Source organism: Bombina bombina, chromosome 1 (assembly GCF_027579735.1).
Source record: "Bombina bombina isolate aBomBom1 chromosome 1, aBomBom1.pri, whole genome shotgun sequence".
NCBI lineage: Eukaryota > Metazoa > Chordata > Amphibia > Anura > Bombinatoridae > Bombina > Bombina bombina.
The window spans coordinates 1,152,050,471-1,152,067,030 of record NC_069499.1 but is presented as its reverse complement, the minus strand read 5'-3'; the positions used below and the strand labels follow the sequence as shown (position 1 = coordinate 1,152,067,030).

Sequence of the window (16,560 nt, the reverse complement as noted above, 5' to 3'; positions counted from 1 at the left end):
GATATAGTACCTATGTCCAAATGGCACAAGGGGTTAAGTGTTTTTCCACCCCATGCCTTCTAGACAATGGTTACGTAAAGTCAAAGTACACATACATGACTGTATAATAAAATTGTTATGAACCAGTAGTTTATTCAACTAACAGATTTTACACTTTCACTCAAGCCATTTAGAAAATGTATATACAGTTTTTAGTAAGGCTGTTAAATAAAAAAGAAACTTTTGGAACAAATTTATTTTTTTATTATTTGTACAACCACAATTATACAGATTTAGAATCGCAGCTTCTGGAAGAACCATTTATTTCTTCCTGTTTTGTACCTGTAAAAGAAAAAATAAATTAAATAAATCTGATAAAGCATGCTAGCAAGCTTGACAATGAGCACAAACTGACAAAAAAACCAAAAACAAACATTTCAGGATTGCAATCACCGAAACTAAAAATATCAGCCAGTTTTCACAGATGGTAATTGATCACAATCTTGCTTTTTTTTTTAGACAAACCCCAATGACATACTCTGCAATACAGTCCCAAAATTACATTATTCATTTATTTTTTGCAGTATAAAGCATCACTTATTGGTTCTATTTATTAAGTTAAACAAATTCAATGACTGACTTCACATTTGAAGTATCTGCAAAATGATTCAAGGGTACTAAAAATTCTACATTTGAGAAACTTAAATTACCTTTAAAATGGCTCAAATCTTGTGCAATTTTAAAAATCTTACTAGTTTGGCATTGCTAAAGCAGCAGTGCATGGAAATGCTACCAATAAAGGGCCATTATAGCTGAAAAATGACATGCCCTTATCTGTTAGAGCATGTTATATGTCAAGACTACACATGCAGTACTGTAAGTTTAACCCCTGCAAAAGGGGTTAAACACAAGTGCCACTCAAGACCAAAGTGAAAACACATTGGTCCAATTAGCAGTGCTAGTTGCGCATCTAAGTCATGCAACTAGCACTGCCGATTAGATCAGTGCAGAGTTCTGCTCAGAACCAGCAGTGCCTCTGCAGGTCTCAAGCGGCACTTTTGTATTTAGCCCATTGGCAGTGCTTAAACACACAGTACTACAGGGAATAGAGCATGTCATTTCTCCACTATAATGGCTTGAAGCAACCAGAAGCACAACGTACACATCAGGCATTTTCTCACTTGTCATTACATAGATTAACAATTTTTTTTTTAAATGTAATCAGGTGTGTAATGGCTTTCTATGAAGTGAAAAGTATAAATTGTATAAATGAGCATTGAGTGTATATATGTGTATACAGGGCATATGAATAGCCCGGTCGCCAATGGCGACCTAAATTTCTTGCGGGCAAGTAAAATTTTTAAGTTACCAGCCTGAGCGGCGACCTGACATTTAAAGTGGGATATAAGAAGCAATAATAAAAAATGTCAAATTGCCTTTCACATATGCACACACGGGAAAGGAGGGTAGAAAGGGGAGGTTCTTTCTGTTAAATGCATTCAAAGACCTCCCCTTATCTCCATGGCTCTTGGTCTATTCCTTGTCAGTTGCTACTTCCCATCCCTAAAGTTCTCTGCACGGGAAGACATCCTGCTAGAGCAGTGAGTGTTTCTTCTCTGTGTATTAAAGTGACTATATAGTTATGGTAGGCAGCTTGCTCACTACTCCGGGGTCCTCTGCAGTACTTCAGCACAATGTACACGATCAAGCTGCCTACCATAATATAGAGCAGTGCACAATTTTTCTGGATGCTAATGCTCCAAAAACGGACTACCAATCCAATTAGTAGAGAACATACCATCTCCATGCACCTAGTCAAATCTGCTAGCGCAGCACTGACAGTCGCGCTAGTAGTTGAAAGGCAGCTGGGCAGAAAGGGGAAATTTTTTTTTTTTGAATGCTTGTTATGTCACTGTTCATTGTCCAGATAAATGCAGTACCGCTCACAGCGCTATAGTGTGAAGGGTGGCAGCATTAAATATACTTAGTCAATCATAACCCCCCACATATGCTGAAGTAAAAAAAAAAAAAAGCTCAATTATATCTTTTTTTCCTTAGGGGGGAAATAAGTCAAGACGTACATACAGTATTACAAAGATTATCTGTTTTTTCTACCTGGTGATAATAAAAAGGCTTCAACTTTAGAAAATATTTTTCTAAGTCCCAAATATTAAGCAGCTTGCAGGGCATTCAAATTGGGACCTTTGTCTGCAACGCTTTGTTGGATGGGATTACAAGAACACTATTTATATTGCCTTTTTACATAAGATATATACACACGGGCGACTAAAGTTTCTTGCGGGCTGGTATGTTTTGTCATTTACTCGCCCGGGTGGGCGAGTGGAGTTTTTGGGTATTCATATATCTATCTCTGGTCAACTGTATTGGCTTCAGCGGTATGGAGAAAAGCTTGCAGTAATGGTTTTGCTGTACTTTTAGATCACTGCAGCATGGGCAGCCAGTTTATTATGATCTATACATTTGATGCTTCATATTACACATTTGAGGTTTGATTTTACTTAGTTTAGTTCCCCCAGTGTGTCACTGTCTGCATCAGCTATCTGCCTTCATATGGTAAAGGGAGTACAATCAGCGCTACCATATATGAAGGCAGATGCTTTCTGCCTTTGGCTGCAGTCTTAGCTGTCAAAGCTGACAGCAAGGACCACAGCATTAGGTAGAAGGTTGGTTTTTGGTACTAAATCACTAAGGTACACTGAGCAAAGTACCCAGTGACGTAGTGCCTACGTCCAATAGGCAATATGGGGTTAAAATTTTGAAGAGCACAACATTCTAATTAGGGCAATTTAAAGAGACATTAAACATTTTTTCTCACGATTCATATAGAGAATGCGATTTTAAACAACTTTTCCAATTTACTACCATTATCAAATTTGTTTCATTCTCTTGAATTAGCAGTATTGAACTACTGGGAGCTAGCTGAAAACAAGAGGCACACATGTGGAGCAACCAATCAGCAGATAGTGTCCAGTACTGCACTGTTGTTTCTGATCCTAGTTAGGGTATGCTTTTCAGTGAAGAGAACAAAAATTAAATTACAAGTAAACTGGATAGTTGTTTCAAAGGCAACAACCTCTTATGCAAGGGAAAATGTGGATGTTTAGATCACTGTACCCAAAATAAACTTACATTTTAAAATACATTTTTTAAATTGTTACAGATCTAGCAACTTCAGAAAACTAAGTCACTATCATTAAGGCATATAAAACTCATTGTAATCTTTAAAAAAAAAAAAAAAAAATTGTTTCAAGTAGTGATATTCCGGGCCTTCCTCCAATAACTGGGTTGCTTTAGGCAATGCTTCCCCGGGGGAAAGCCGTGATTGGAGGAAGGCCGGAATAGTCATTGCTGACTAAGGAAGAGTCTTGTGACAGGCTGGCAAAGTGATGGAGCGGCTTTCAAGATGACTAGGTAAGTATTTCTACAAATATGGTGCAATGTAAAGTTTCATCAATGAAAGTGCCCCTCTTTTTAATAGTATTTTTAAAAACCGAAAACTACTTGATAAAACTTTACATTCACTATAATTTGTGAAGGGGTTATTTCTTTCTGTCAGTGTCCCTCATCAAGTGTCCTGTGGCCTTTACAGGAAGGCAAAGTAGTAGCTTTTCCTTTGTCGAGGTTGCCCATGCTTAACGTGTGACAGTAGAACTTAAGCTATGCAAGGTCAGCTCTTAAAGGCCATGGCTACTCAGAATTTTTAAGTGCTTATGTTGCAAGAAAACAAGTTTGCCGATAATGTTTTTTACGCTTTCATATTTTTTTTTTTTTTTACTAAAGGCACACTTTCATATATTAAATACCAAATTTGCACCCCCCCCCCATACAAAAGTAACCACAAACTAAGCACATTTTGTATACCAACCTCTCCTCAAATTTTATTTTGGCCTCACGCCGGGCTTTGCGTTTCAGAGCTGGGTCTCTAAACACATCCTTGTTCACCACAGCCTTGTCAAGAGGGATATCAACCGAGTATCTGAAATAAATGTACACAATTTATGTGCATCTCTAAAAACCATGTGAAAAAACAGCCCAAAATGTATTCTTACCTGATAAATGTATTTATTTTTTGACGCGATGAGTCCACAGATCATCTTAATTACTAAAGGGAAATCCCCCTCTTGGTCAGCAGGAGGCGGCAAAGAGCACCACAGCAGAGCCGTTGGATATCACCTCCCTTCACTCCCAACCCAGTCATTCGACCGAAGTAAAGGAGAGAAAGGAAGTAACAAGGTGCAGAGGTGTCTGAAGTTTATAATAACCAACAACCTGTCTTATACAAAAGACAGGATGGGCCCTGGACTCATCGTGTCAAAAAAAGAAATCAGGTAAACATACATTGTTTTCTTTTTAATGACACGATGAGTCCATGGATCATCTTAATTACTAATGGGAACAAATACCCAAGCTAGAGTACACAGATGATACGGGAGGGACAAGACACAGAACATAAACGGAAGGCACCACTGCTTGAAGAACCTATCTCCCAAAAGTGGCCTCAGCTGAGGCAAAGGTGTCAAATTTGTAGAATTTTGAAAAAGTGGAGAGGACCAAGTTGCAGCCTTGCAAATCTGTTCCACTGAAGCTTCATTTTTGAATGCCCATGAGGAAGCAACAGCCCTTGTGGAATGAGCCGTAACTCTGGAGGCTGCTGTCCAGCAGTCTCATATGCTAAACATGATACTTTTCAGCCAAAAAGTAGCCGTAGCTTTCTGACCCTTAAGTTTTCCCGAGAAAACCACAAACAAGGCAGAAGACTGTCGAAAATCCTTAGTCGCCTGCAGATAAAATTTTAAGGCAGGAACCACGTCCAAATTATGGAGAAGCCTTTCCTTCTGAGAAGGATTAGGACACAAGGAAGGAACAACAAACTCTTGATTAATGTTCCGATCAGAAACAACTTTAGGAAGAAAACACAGTTTAGTACATAGAACTACCTTATCTGAATGGAAAAAGGGGGATTCATACTGCAAAGCCGAAAGCTCTGATACTCTGCAAGCAGATTAAACAGCAACAAGAAACAAAACTTTCCAAGATAACTTCAAATCCAAGGAATGCATAGGCTCAAACGAAGTCCCCTGAAAAACCTTAACTAAATTAAGACTCCAGGGAGGAGTAACTGGTTTGAACACAGGCCTGATTCTGACCAAGTCCTGACAAAAAGATTGTACATCTGGAACATCTGCCAGACGTTTGTGTAACAAACTAGATAAAGCAGAGATTTGCCCCCTTAGGGAACTTGTCGATAATCCTCTCTCAAAACCCTCCTGGAGGATAAAATTCTAGGAATCCTAACTACTCCATGAGTAGCCTTTGGACTCACACCAATAGAAATATTTATGCCATATCTTATGGTAAATCCTAGTTACAGGCTTATGAGCCTGAATCATGGTCTCAATGAGCGATTCAGAAAATTCCCACTGGGATAAAATTAAGCGTTTAATCTCCAAGCAGGCAGCTTCAGAGAAACTAGATTTGGGTGAAGGAAGGGCCCTTGAATTAGGAGGTCCTTCCTTAACAGAAGACTCCAAGGTGGCAGAGATGACATCTCCACCAGATCTGCATACCAAATCCTGCGAGGCCAAGCCGGTGCAATGAGGATCACTGATGCCCTCACCTGCTTGATTCAATGACCCGAGGAAGGAGAACAAACTGAGGAAATAGGTATGCTAGACTGAAGGTCCAAGGAACTGCCAGAGCATCTATCATTTCCACCTGGGGGTCCCTGGACCTCGATCCGTATCTCGGGAGCGTGGCATTTTGTCGAGATGCCATGAGATCTAATTCCGGCTGACCCCACTTGAGAATCAGGCTGGAGAACACTTGCGGATGGAGTTCCCACACCCCCGGATGAAAGGTCTGCCTGCTCAGGAAGTCCGCCTCCCAGTTGTCCACCCCTGGGATGAGGCTTGCCGACAAGAAGCAGGAATGGGCCTCCGCCCAGTGAATTATTTTGGTTACCTTTGTCATCGCCAAGGAACTCCTTGTTCCCGATTGATGTAAGCCACTGAAGTTATGTTGTCCGACTGGAACCTGATAAACTGGACAGAGGCCAAGCGAGCATTGAAGATCGCTCTCAGCTCCAGAATGTTTATAGGAAGAACAGACTGAGTCTAAACTCCGAGCCTTTAGAGTGCCACAGACTGCTCCCCACCCTAGAATGCTGGTGTCTGCTGTCACAATCACACAAGATTGTTTGCGAAAGCAGGTTCCCTGGGAGAGATGATCCAGAGACAATCACCATTGAAGAGAATCCCTTGTCTCCTGCTCTAGTATTAGAGGAGACAAATCCGCATAATCTCCGTTCCATTGCCTGAGCATGCTTAAGTGCAGAGGTCTGAGATGGAACCGAGCAAACGGGATGATGTCCATTGCCGCTACCATCAGCCAGATTACCTCCATGCACTGAGCCACTGATGGCCGAGAAGTGGACTGAAGGACTAGACAGGTATCGATAATCTCATTTCCTGACCTCAGTCAGAAAAATCTTCATTGATGGGGAATCTATTATGGTTCCCAAGAAAGTTACCCTTGAGTTTAGGACTAAGGAACTATTTTCCAAATTTACCTTCCACCCGTGAGATTGCAGGAAGGATAACACCATGACTGTGGGATCTTGATTGTTGTAAGGATGGTGTCTGGACTAGGATGTCGTCCAGATAGGGAACCACTGCAATGCCCTGTAACCGAAGCACCTCCAACAGTGATCCCAGAACCTTTGTGAAAATTCTGGGAGCTGTGGCAAGACCGAAAGGAAGAGCCACGAACTGGAAGCGTTTGTCCAGAAAGGCGAACCTTAGGAACTTGGGATTCTTGTGATTGGGAACATGCAGGTACGCGTCCTTTAAATCCACTGTTATAAATTGACACTCTTGGATCAACGGAAGAATGGAACAAATAGATTCCATCTTGGACGGTACTCTGAGGAATTTGTTTAGACTCTTGAGTTCTAAAATTTGTCGGAAGGTTCCCTGTTTTTTTGGGAACCACAACCAGATTGGAATAAAAACCCAGACCCTGTATTGGAACAGAAACTATCACTCCCAGGTCGGAAAGGTCTTTTACACAGCGTAAGAACGCCTCTTTGTCTTGTCTACAGATAATCTTGAAACCTGCCTCTGGGAGGAGAGCTTTTGAACTGAGTGAAGGAAAGTCTGCCCCCTATATGATCTGGTCCCGGATCGGGGGCCAACCCTTCATGCCGATTTTGGTTCAATGGTGGGCTTCTTGGATTGTTTTCCCTTATTCCAAGACTGATTGGGTCTCCAGGAAGGTTTAGACTGTTGCTGCTTGGGGGCAGAAGAGGAAGAATTTCCCTTGAAATTTAGAAATGAGCGAAAATTGCTCTGTCTTCCCTTTTGCTTGTTCCTCCTGTCCTGAGGAATAAGGTAACCCTTACCTTCCGTAATGTCAGAAATTTCTGCCAAGCCAGGTCCAAACAAGGTCTTCCCCTTGTAAGGAATCGCTAAAAGCTTAGATTTTGAAGAGATATCCGCCGACCAAGGTTTCAACCATAAGGCTCTGTGAGCTAGAATAGAGAAACCTGAAATCTTTGCTCCCAGTTTGATAACTTGGAGGGAAGCATCTGTAATAAAGGAATTAGCCAATTTAAGGGCCTTAATCCTATCCTAGATTTCATCCAGGAATCTGTCTTGATAGTCAGCTAGTGACGGTAGCAATGCACACCACTGGCTGCCATTGTAAGCCCTGGTGCACATACATCTTTTTGATTAACCTCTCCAATTTCTTGTCCATAGGATCTTTAAAGATACAACTATCCTCTATGGGTATAGTAGTTCTCTCAGCGAAAGTGTAGACTGCTCCTTCCACCTTGGGGACTGTTTGCCAAGCCTCCCTAATAGAGTTGGCTATGGGAAGCATCTTCTTAAATATAGCAAATGGAGAAAAAGGGATACCCGGTCTCTCCCACTCCTTAGTAATAATCTCAGAAGCTCGGTCTGGAACCAGAAACACCTCTATTGAGAAAGGTACCTCAATATATTTGTTTAGCTTACTGGAATTTTTGGGAATAGCAGCGACTGTGGAATCTGTCTAATGTAGCTAAAACCTCCTTAAGCAGGAGACTGAGGTGCTCTAGCTTGAACCTGAAAGAAACCACTTCAGTAACAGCAATAGGAATCACACTGTCAGAATCTGAACTTTCACCTTCAGATGCTACTACGGTATCCCCCTCAGGCTTCTGTGAGGGTGCATCCGCAATAGGAATAACTGCATCAGAAACCTTGCTTACTGAATGTCTGGTTTTCCTCTTACGCTTTCCTTGTAACATAGGAAAGGCAGACAATGCATCTGAAACCGCAGAAGACATGAGAGAAGCAATGTCTTTTAAAGTAACCCCAACTGGGGCCATAGAGGAAACGAAGGGCACGGCATGTGAGGGCTGTAAAACGTATATTGTGCATTGTCGTTAGAATCCTGACCAGCATCCTCAGAAAATGTTGGCTCAGGAAACATTTTATCCCTGTAACTTAGTCCTCTCAATACAAGAGGAACAAAAAGGGGATTGGTGGTGCCACATTGGCATCAAAACATAAGGCTCAGGTGACATTTTGCAAGGCCTCTTGGTCCATTCTTATACTTAATGAATAGAACTAATAGCAAAAAATAAAAATATGAAAATTAACCTTTTAACGCCGTTATATTCCGTCATATTTACACTGGGCTTTAAAGCCGTTATGACGGAATAGAACGTCATAACAAGCGGCTGTCCTGAAGCCTTCTGCGCTTCAAGGACTTGATCGCGGTCTGGAGGGCGTTCCTAGGGTTGTAGGGACGCCCCCCAGATGCGATCCAATAATTGAAATCTCACGATCGTATGCACAATCGCGTAGTTTCAATTTGTCTACATCGGAACAGGTGTTCCGATGTAGACACTTTAACCCTGTCACGAAAGGGTTAAGCTTGACCAAAAAAAAAAAACAAAAAAACAAAACATTAGTCACTTAAATTTTTAAACATAATTTACTATACACTGTAGAATGCAGTCAAAACTATAATTAAACAAAAACTTTCAAACACATCTACACCTCAGCGGTCTGCTGAGGTACCTACCTGCCCCACAACACCAGGACAAACGCCCCCCCCTCTAGCAAGGAGATGATCCATATAGAAGCAGGAAACGACATGCGATAAACCGCTTCTAGAAACGCTTGTCTAGCATGAAAACAAGAGTGTCTAGTCGGCATGCAATGTGAGAAGTACGTCACTTAGCCCCGCCCCTCGTGGGCGTCTCTTAATCTCCTGGTCGGCATTGTAAAACTGCCAAAATAGAATTATATTACGCAGCAGTTTAAGCCCCAGTGCCTGCTATGCTGTCTAAACATGGAATCCCCTTCTTTAGAAAGGATAATGTCTCAATAAATATAATAAAGCTTAAAAGCCTTTTCCTTGAAGTAATAGTGCTCACTTTTCAAAATAAATAAAGTAAGCACCTACCTGACTAATGCCCGACAGCAAGGCATCTCACCCGGCTTGAAATGTCCTTTCCCCTCACATAGGCATGTGCAATAAAAGAGACTGAGTATTTCCCCTCAGATCTTTACAATTAGGGCAGAATAAACATTATGAGAGGCACAGTGAGAATAATGTCCCACCAGTTCTCATTGCTCAAAAGCCACCACTGCCCTACTGAAGAGACTGATGTGGACTACCGCTACACCCTAGGACAAAGCAGCTCAACTTTGCAACACTTATAAAGATTCTTCAATCAAGAGTTTATTTTTAAACACCTCACTTTACCACTTCCTATCACTAACCTAAGCAAAGAGAATGACTTGGTTGGGAGTGAAGGGAGGTAATATTTAACAGCTATGCTGGGGTGCTCTTTGCCGCCTCCTGCTGACCAGGAGGTGAATATCCCATTAGTAATTAAGATGATCCGTGGACTTGTGTCATTAAAAAGAAAATCATACTTCTAACAAAAAGATGGCCTGGGATCACTACGGGCTATGCAGTAAAAAGTCAATTTACATGTATAAAAGCATGCTAAACTTTTTTTCTCCCTAAATATAAAGAAAACATCTCCAGTAGATTTGTTTTAACAGTCTTTCAAACCATAATCCTTGAGTATACATAAAATATTGTCTATTTCACCTTTGTAAAATTTAAAGTGGCCGATTACAGGATAGACCAAGAATCCTACAGTTCAGTCACACTGGCAATAGAGTATTCTGGGAAACAGTTAAGGCAGATGCAGAGAATATTTGAAATGCAGTAGTCACTGAATATGGAGGAGTCAGCTAATGGTTTTGTGTAGCAACATTATAGATCTCTCCAAAACAATAGAAGAGCTGTGGCTCCCTTGTCTAAAGCCCATGTAATATAATGGGGAAAAACAGATGCTTTTACAAGCGTTTAGCTTTGCCCATGCATGCTACAGCTCTAGAATCCCAACCCCCCCTCCCAAAAAAAATCCCCCTATACATTGAGTACGTTACAATGTCTTACAGGGACATAAACACTATTAAATAAAATGAAGTATCCAAGGCAAATATTTGCCTGATATGCAGACAGATAAACAAATAACACTATGCTTGTTAAGTCGAGAAAACTCAATACTCAAGTGAAACTGAAAAGCCTGCAATTTTCAGTTACATTGAGAGGATAAAAAAGCTATTGTAAATTGTTTACTATATATAGTTAAAAAAAAATGTTTAAAAACCTAAGAACGTAATGTAAAAATGTGTATGTCCATGGGTTATCAGTTGATATTAATGTAATACAACTACCAACCTGGTTGGCATGAGATGGTTGTAGTTATACACCTTCACAAAGGACTTGATCTTTGATCGCTTGGCAATCCTCTTCTTGCCCATAGTGGCAGTCACCTTGCGGGGATAGCGATCTATGCCAGCTACAAGGGCATGGCTGTACTGCCGATCTGAGGTGCCATCATCTACATTCTGAAAGAGGCAAAAGACCGGCTGTGAAACAATCTGGATATAATCAAAAAGTTTTGCTATAAAAAAATAAATAAAAATCAGATTACTGGTTTAATAAAGTAATGTCTTAATTTTGAAGATGTATCCATGTGTAATAAGGGACACAACCTAATTTTTATTCCAACTTTCTAATTTACTTCTATCTAAGTTGCTTAGTTAGTTTGGTATCCTTTGTTGAAACATACCTAGGAAGACTCAGGTGGTGGGAACTAGCTGCACATATGCATCTTGTCATCGATCTACCAAGATTTTCAGCTAGCTGCTCCTTCAAAGGATACCAAGAAAATGAAGCAAACTTAATAGTACATTGAAAAGCTGTTTAAAAATGTATGCTCTGTTTGAATCAAGAAAAAAAAAAAAAAAAAAAAAGAAAAGAACTCATGCTCCTTTAAGGTAAAATGATTCCAGTTACCTGACAAACTAGACGCCTGGTAGGATACTGTTTGACAAACGGCTAGCACTCTAAACAATGTGCCCAGCTACTTACCATACTGCCCACAATTAACTGCCTGATTCTCTTGTGGCAGCAAACATGACAGATTGCATAGCTGCACAGACTCTTGAGGTATAATTGTTAAAACTACAGCTTTAGAAGGACCATTAGTGATGAAATGACATGCTTTGATTCATTACAGCATGCCATTTTATCACTAGCAATGCTGCAAAAGCTAGGTGTTCAATCCATATTTAAAGTATCGCTAGGAACCTGCAGAGTACTGTCCCTAGCGGAAACAGATGCTGATCCATTCAGTAACGCTTGCCACACAACCCAGCTGTGCAACTAGCACAAGAGATAAGCTCAGTCCCATTTTCCGCTCTGCAGGTCCAGAGTGATACTTTGACTATTCATCCTAATCCATTAGGAGAAACTAAATAGCTCTGAAGCAATAAAAGAATCAAGTCATGTCATTTTACTGACATGACAGCCACTTAAATACTTGCATACAGTTTTTAAAGCTTGCCACCTCAATGTATAATTTGACGCAACAGCCAGTAAATAACTGATATGGGCCTATGAAAAACTGGAACAGTGCATTTCAAATACAGTTTATGTACATTTAAAGGATTAGAAAAGTCAAAACTAAACTTGCATGATTCAGATAAAGCATGTAATTTTAAGACACTTAAAATTCCCTTCCATTTCCAAATGGGCTTTGTTCTTTTGGTATCCCTTGTGTAAAAAAATAAAAATAAAAAAAATCCCACACTAGTGGGAGCTAGCTGCTGATTGGTGCCTGCAAAAGGCGTCTTGTGAATGGCAAACTAAATTTGTATAGCTAGCTGCCAGTAGTACAATGCTGTTCCTTACGCAAAGGATAACAAGAGAATGAAGGAAATTTGAGAATAGAAGTGGAAAGTTGTTTAAAACTTTTATCCAAATCATGTCCCTTTAAAGTGAATGTAAAGTTTCATGAATCTTTGCCCGTTTTTTTTTTTAAATGATTAGAAGGGGCACTTTCATTCATTAAACTTTTACAGTACAGCGTTTGTTGTTTTTTAAAAAAAAAAAAAAAAAAAAAAAAAACTTACATTTTTCTTTAGCAAACAGACTGCGATTCTCTGCCCAAAACTCCTCTATACTTAGCACTTCAATGATGAAACTGGCTTCCTCCAATCACAGCCTGGCCTTCACGAGATGGACACTCTGGGGTGCATGCCATGATTGGAAGAAGTCGGTTTTGTCATTGAGGAGGTAATTAGAGGAGCAGCAGGCGGAGAGTCGCATTCTGGGTTTGCTAAAGAAGTTATTTAAAAAAAAAAAAAACACCAAATAAAAACGCTGCAATGTAAAGTTTCATGAATGAAAGTGCCAGTTTTTAATAGAATTTAAAAAAAAAAAAAAAAAACAGGAACTCATTCATGAAACTTTACATTCACTTTAAGCTTTCAACTGCTCTGAATTCACCTTTACATTGAATAAATCTAGCAGAACCCAAAAACATTAAATTTGCAATTTTATTCTATAAGTCTAAGTCATTCATTTGCTATATGGCATGAACTTACCAAAAAAAAAAAAAAAAAAAAAAAAAAATACTAAAAGGGGTAAGTAGGAATATTGCTATACAAAGTACATACCTTGACAATGACAGCCTTTCGACCTGCATAACGTCCAGCTAGGACAAGGACAACTTTTCCAGGTTTCATAAACTTGCCCATTGCTGCAAAGAAAACAGAACATTATTTCCCCTAACAAATGAGGTGCAGATGAACTGCCTTTAAAAGCTACAATCACCTGCACTGCTACAAACTGAGTGTACAGTGTTCATATGCAAGGGTACATTAAAGAGACACTAAACCCAAGTTTTCTCTTTCATGATTCAGATAGAGCATGCAATTTTAAGCAACTTTCTTATTTACTCCTGTTATAAATTTCTTAAGCACCCTGGATAGCACAGGCTGATTGGTGGCTACATTTAGCCATCAGCAAGTGCAGCCTAGGCGCTGAACCAAAAATGGGCTGGCTCGTAAGCTTACATTCTTGCTTTTTCAAATAAAGATAGCAAGACAATGAAGGAAAATTGACATCAGGCGTAAATAAGAAAGTTGCTTAAAATGGAATGTTCTCTCTGAATTATGAAAGCAAACAACTGGGTTCAATATCACTTTAAAACCCCTTGAGTGCCAACGATGGCTCAGAGCCGTCGCTAGCACTCAACTACCTTTTTGGTAATCTGGGGGCTCCCACCCGCTCCTACCCCGGCGATAAGGCCTGCATAGTGACAGGCATCGCCAGGGTTTCCCGTTACGTGCGGTGACGTCATGCATAATGACGTCATAGCGCAACTATTTAAAATTGACAATACAAAGTATAGGGAAAGGGGGCATGCTGCAAGAACTTTTAACAAGCCATTCAGAAAACTTTAGCTCATTTTTTAAAGGGACACTCAAGTCAAAATTAAACTTCAAGATTCAGATACAGCATGCAATTTTAAACAACTTTCCAATTTACTTTAACAAAATGTGTACTGTCTTTTTATATTTACACTTTTTGAGTCACCAACTCCTACTGAGCATGTACAAGAATTCACTGCATATACATATATGCATTTGTGATTGGCTGATGACTGTCACATGATACAGGGGGAGTGGAAATAGACATAACTTTGCAATTTAAAAATCTACTACTCATTTGAAGTTCAGACTAAGTGCTATTGCATTGTCTTATCATGCATTTGTTTATGCAAATCGACTGTATTGACTGGTCCTTTAAGTCACAAATTAAATAGGAAGTGCATGAATGCAATTCTTAGTTGGTACTATTCATTACATATCATACCCATTGAAAAACCCACTATTTTTTTAAAGGACCGAAAATTTAACAATAGAGACTAGATCATTAAAAAAAAATTATGCAAGAAAAGTAAATGCTTAAGACAAGATCATAAATAAAATGTGTTCAGTTGCACAAGCTATATACCATGCTTGAAATAGTATACTTTGGGAGTATCAAACTTTAATTGCTTTAGCCTAGTAAACATTCAAAAGTCATGCTATGAAGATCAATCCCCCTAAAGCATTAGGAGTTATTGGCTCAGCAACGTCAAATTAAGTTACCACAGACGTTTATAGATTTACAAAGTATTAACAATGCACCACATTTCATATTCTAATTGGCATCTCAACTACACCGGAATTAACATTAACTTCCCATAGATTACTAACAGGGGTGGCTGTAATTATTGCTATAATGATCACTCAGGAGTACATTAACCACCAGGCAAACTCTATTCCAAAACCCTCGGCCTAATTTGCTACAGCAAGGAAACGTCACACATTAGAAAAATCCAAAGGCAAACAAACTATGCCATAAATAATCGTAAAGACACATGAATCCGATAGCGCCCTTAACAGACTAATACTAAAACTCAAGCTGGCTAGCAATCCTACAGTGGATGGCTACCGATTTTAATCAGACCCCAAGTTCACTCACTCGCTCCAGCTCAATGGCCGTCCCGAAAAGAAAGGAAGTATTTGCTGCACTGCTCACCTTTCACGTCGTTACCGTGTGACGTACTTCCGCTCAATTAAGAGACACTCTTACTACAGTGCGTGTGTCTACTTTATAGTACTCGGAGGTCCACACTCCAGTGGTACTGGTGCTTAGTGGTGCTCTATACGTAGGCTTACCATAATTTTTATAGGTGAAACTGGGACCACCTGGTGCGGTGCCAGTGGGGGTGTGGTCAGGAGCGTGGTCAAGGGGGCGTGGCAATTACCGGTCATTTTAAAGTAGTAGCTTTTATGTGTGTAATGTTTCGTGGATACTCTACCCTTCCTCAGTCAAACAAGTGAATCACACAGTTTAAATAGACCATAAAACCACCCCCTAGTGAAAAAGGCACCATTACGTTGTCATGGCAAATAAATCATTAATCTAAATCTCAGATTCTAAATAATGCCAAACATCAAGCATAATTATCACTTTCATAATTATCAATTTCACAATTTAATATCTGCAGTGTAATATGTGTTTTATCTGTCTAATTAAGGAACAGAACCAAATACTGATAAGGCATAAATACAACATTGAATGAAAGTAAAAAAGAAGCACGTACCTGCTAAAGCTGTTAAAGAGGCTACTCTATACCATAATGATTATAGCCAAAATGCTATCCTGCATGAAGTAAAGCAAGATCCAGGCCAAAAATCCTTCCTGTCTGTACTTCCTAGTCACACCCATATGATTCCCCTAAAGGTGTATTACCGGCAATGTCACCAGGGGTCGGGGGTGTTAAATTCTTAGAAAAATAAACAAAGTAGTACTACAAAATTAAAAAACCCTATGCTGCTCACTCAGCCTGTATTACTAAATGTAAACTTTGAAGGACATGAACGTTAAGCTAAGCAGGGCTGTATGTAACAAAGTACCAGCATCCAACTATGCTGGAGAGCCACAGTCCAGTCATTTTGAATAATGTGTCTGGGTTTCAGGTGGTCTGAAACCCGGACACATGATTTGAAACCTGGAGGTGGCGACCCTACTGGGACAGAATGAACAACTGGGTGGGACACTGGGACAGCGCCTCCAAACCGGGACAATCCCAGTAAAAGTGGGACTTCTGGTAAGCCTATCTATACGATTACCTTGCTCTTCCCATTTATTTGCATATCTAGGTCTTTGCGTTTCGCGTTGCTATAATTATTGTAAGAAATATAGACTAAATAGCAAACATCTATGTATTGTACACCAATGTCCACTCTGAAGTTTCTGCATCACACAACAGCAGTTTGGACATCAAATACAGTTTCACACCTCCTAATAGTTGAAATAGCATACATCCGTATGTTGCCCTATTCCTCTGAGTATTGTGCAGCTTGTCCTGTTCCTCAGAAACTATGCCGCATGTCCTGCTATTCACAGTGTTGCGGGCTTGAGGCAAGTGTGTTCATTTTTTTTTTACACTAAATGTTTTACCTGTGCAGATTATCACATGGAATGAATACAATTATTAGGAATCATCATACCTCCCAACAAAAAAAAAAAATTGAAATGTGGTGGGCGGGGCTTAAAAATAATAAGATTAAAGTAATATAAATAAAATTCTAAATAGTCATATATTTTAATACACTTAGGCAGCAAATCAAACACAAGCTCAAA

General features: G+C 39.8%; 1 protein-coding gene across 1 annotated transcript; it reads right to left on the bottom strand.

The window, feature by feature from the left end:
- Positions 1-220: 220 nt before the first annotated feature.
- On the bottom strand, positions 221-14,966 carry RPL27 (ribosomal protein L27). Its single transcript, XM_053699578.1, has 5 exons — positions 14,893-14,966; positions 13,038-13,120; positions 10,753-10,922; positions 3,866-3,976; positions 221-321 (listed from the first exon to the last, which is right to left on the bottom strand). The coding sequence occupies exons 2-5, from the start codon at positions 13,116-13,118 to the stop codon at positions 273-275; spliced, it is 411 nt and encodes a 136-aa protein (XP_053555553.1). The 5' UTR covers positions 13,119-13,120; positions 14,893-14,966; the 3' UTR covers positions 221-272.
- Between the last annotated feature and the right edge of the window lie 1,594 nt (positions 14,967-16,560).

Excerpts from the sequence above, each read along its gene's own strand:
- RPL27 (XM_053699578.1), bottom strand. The coding sequence starts at position 13,118 with ATGGGCAAGTTTATGAAACCTGGAAAAGTTGTCCTTGTCCTAGCTGGA. Across the intron at positions 10,923-13,037 it reads GAAAGGCTGTCATTGTCAAG|AATGTAGATGATGGCACCTC; the intron begins GTATGTACTTTG and ends TGCCTCTTTCAG. Across the intron at positions 3,977-10,752 it reads AACCATCTCATGCCAACCAG|ATACTCGGTTGATATCCCTC; the intron begins GTTGGTAGTTGT and ends CATTTATTTCAG.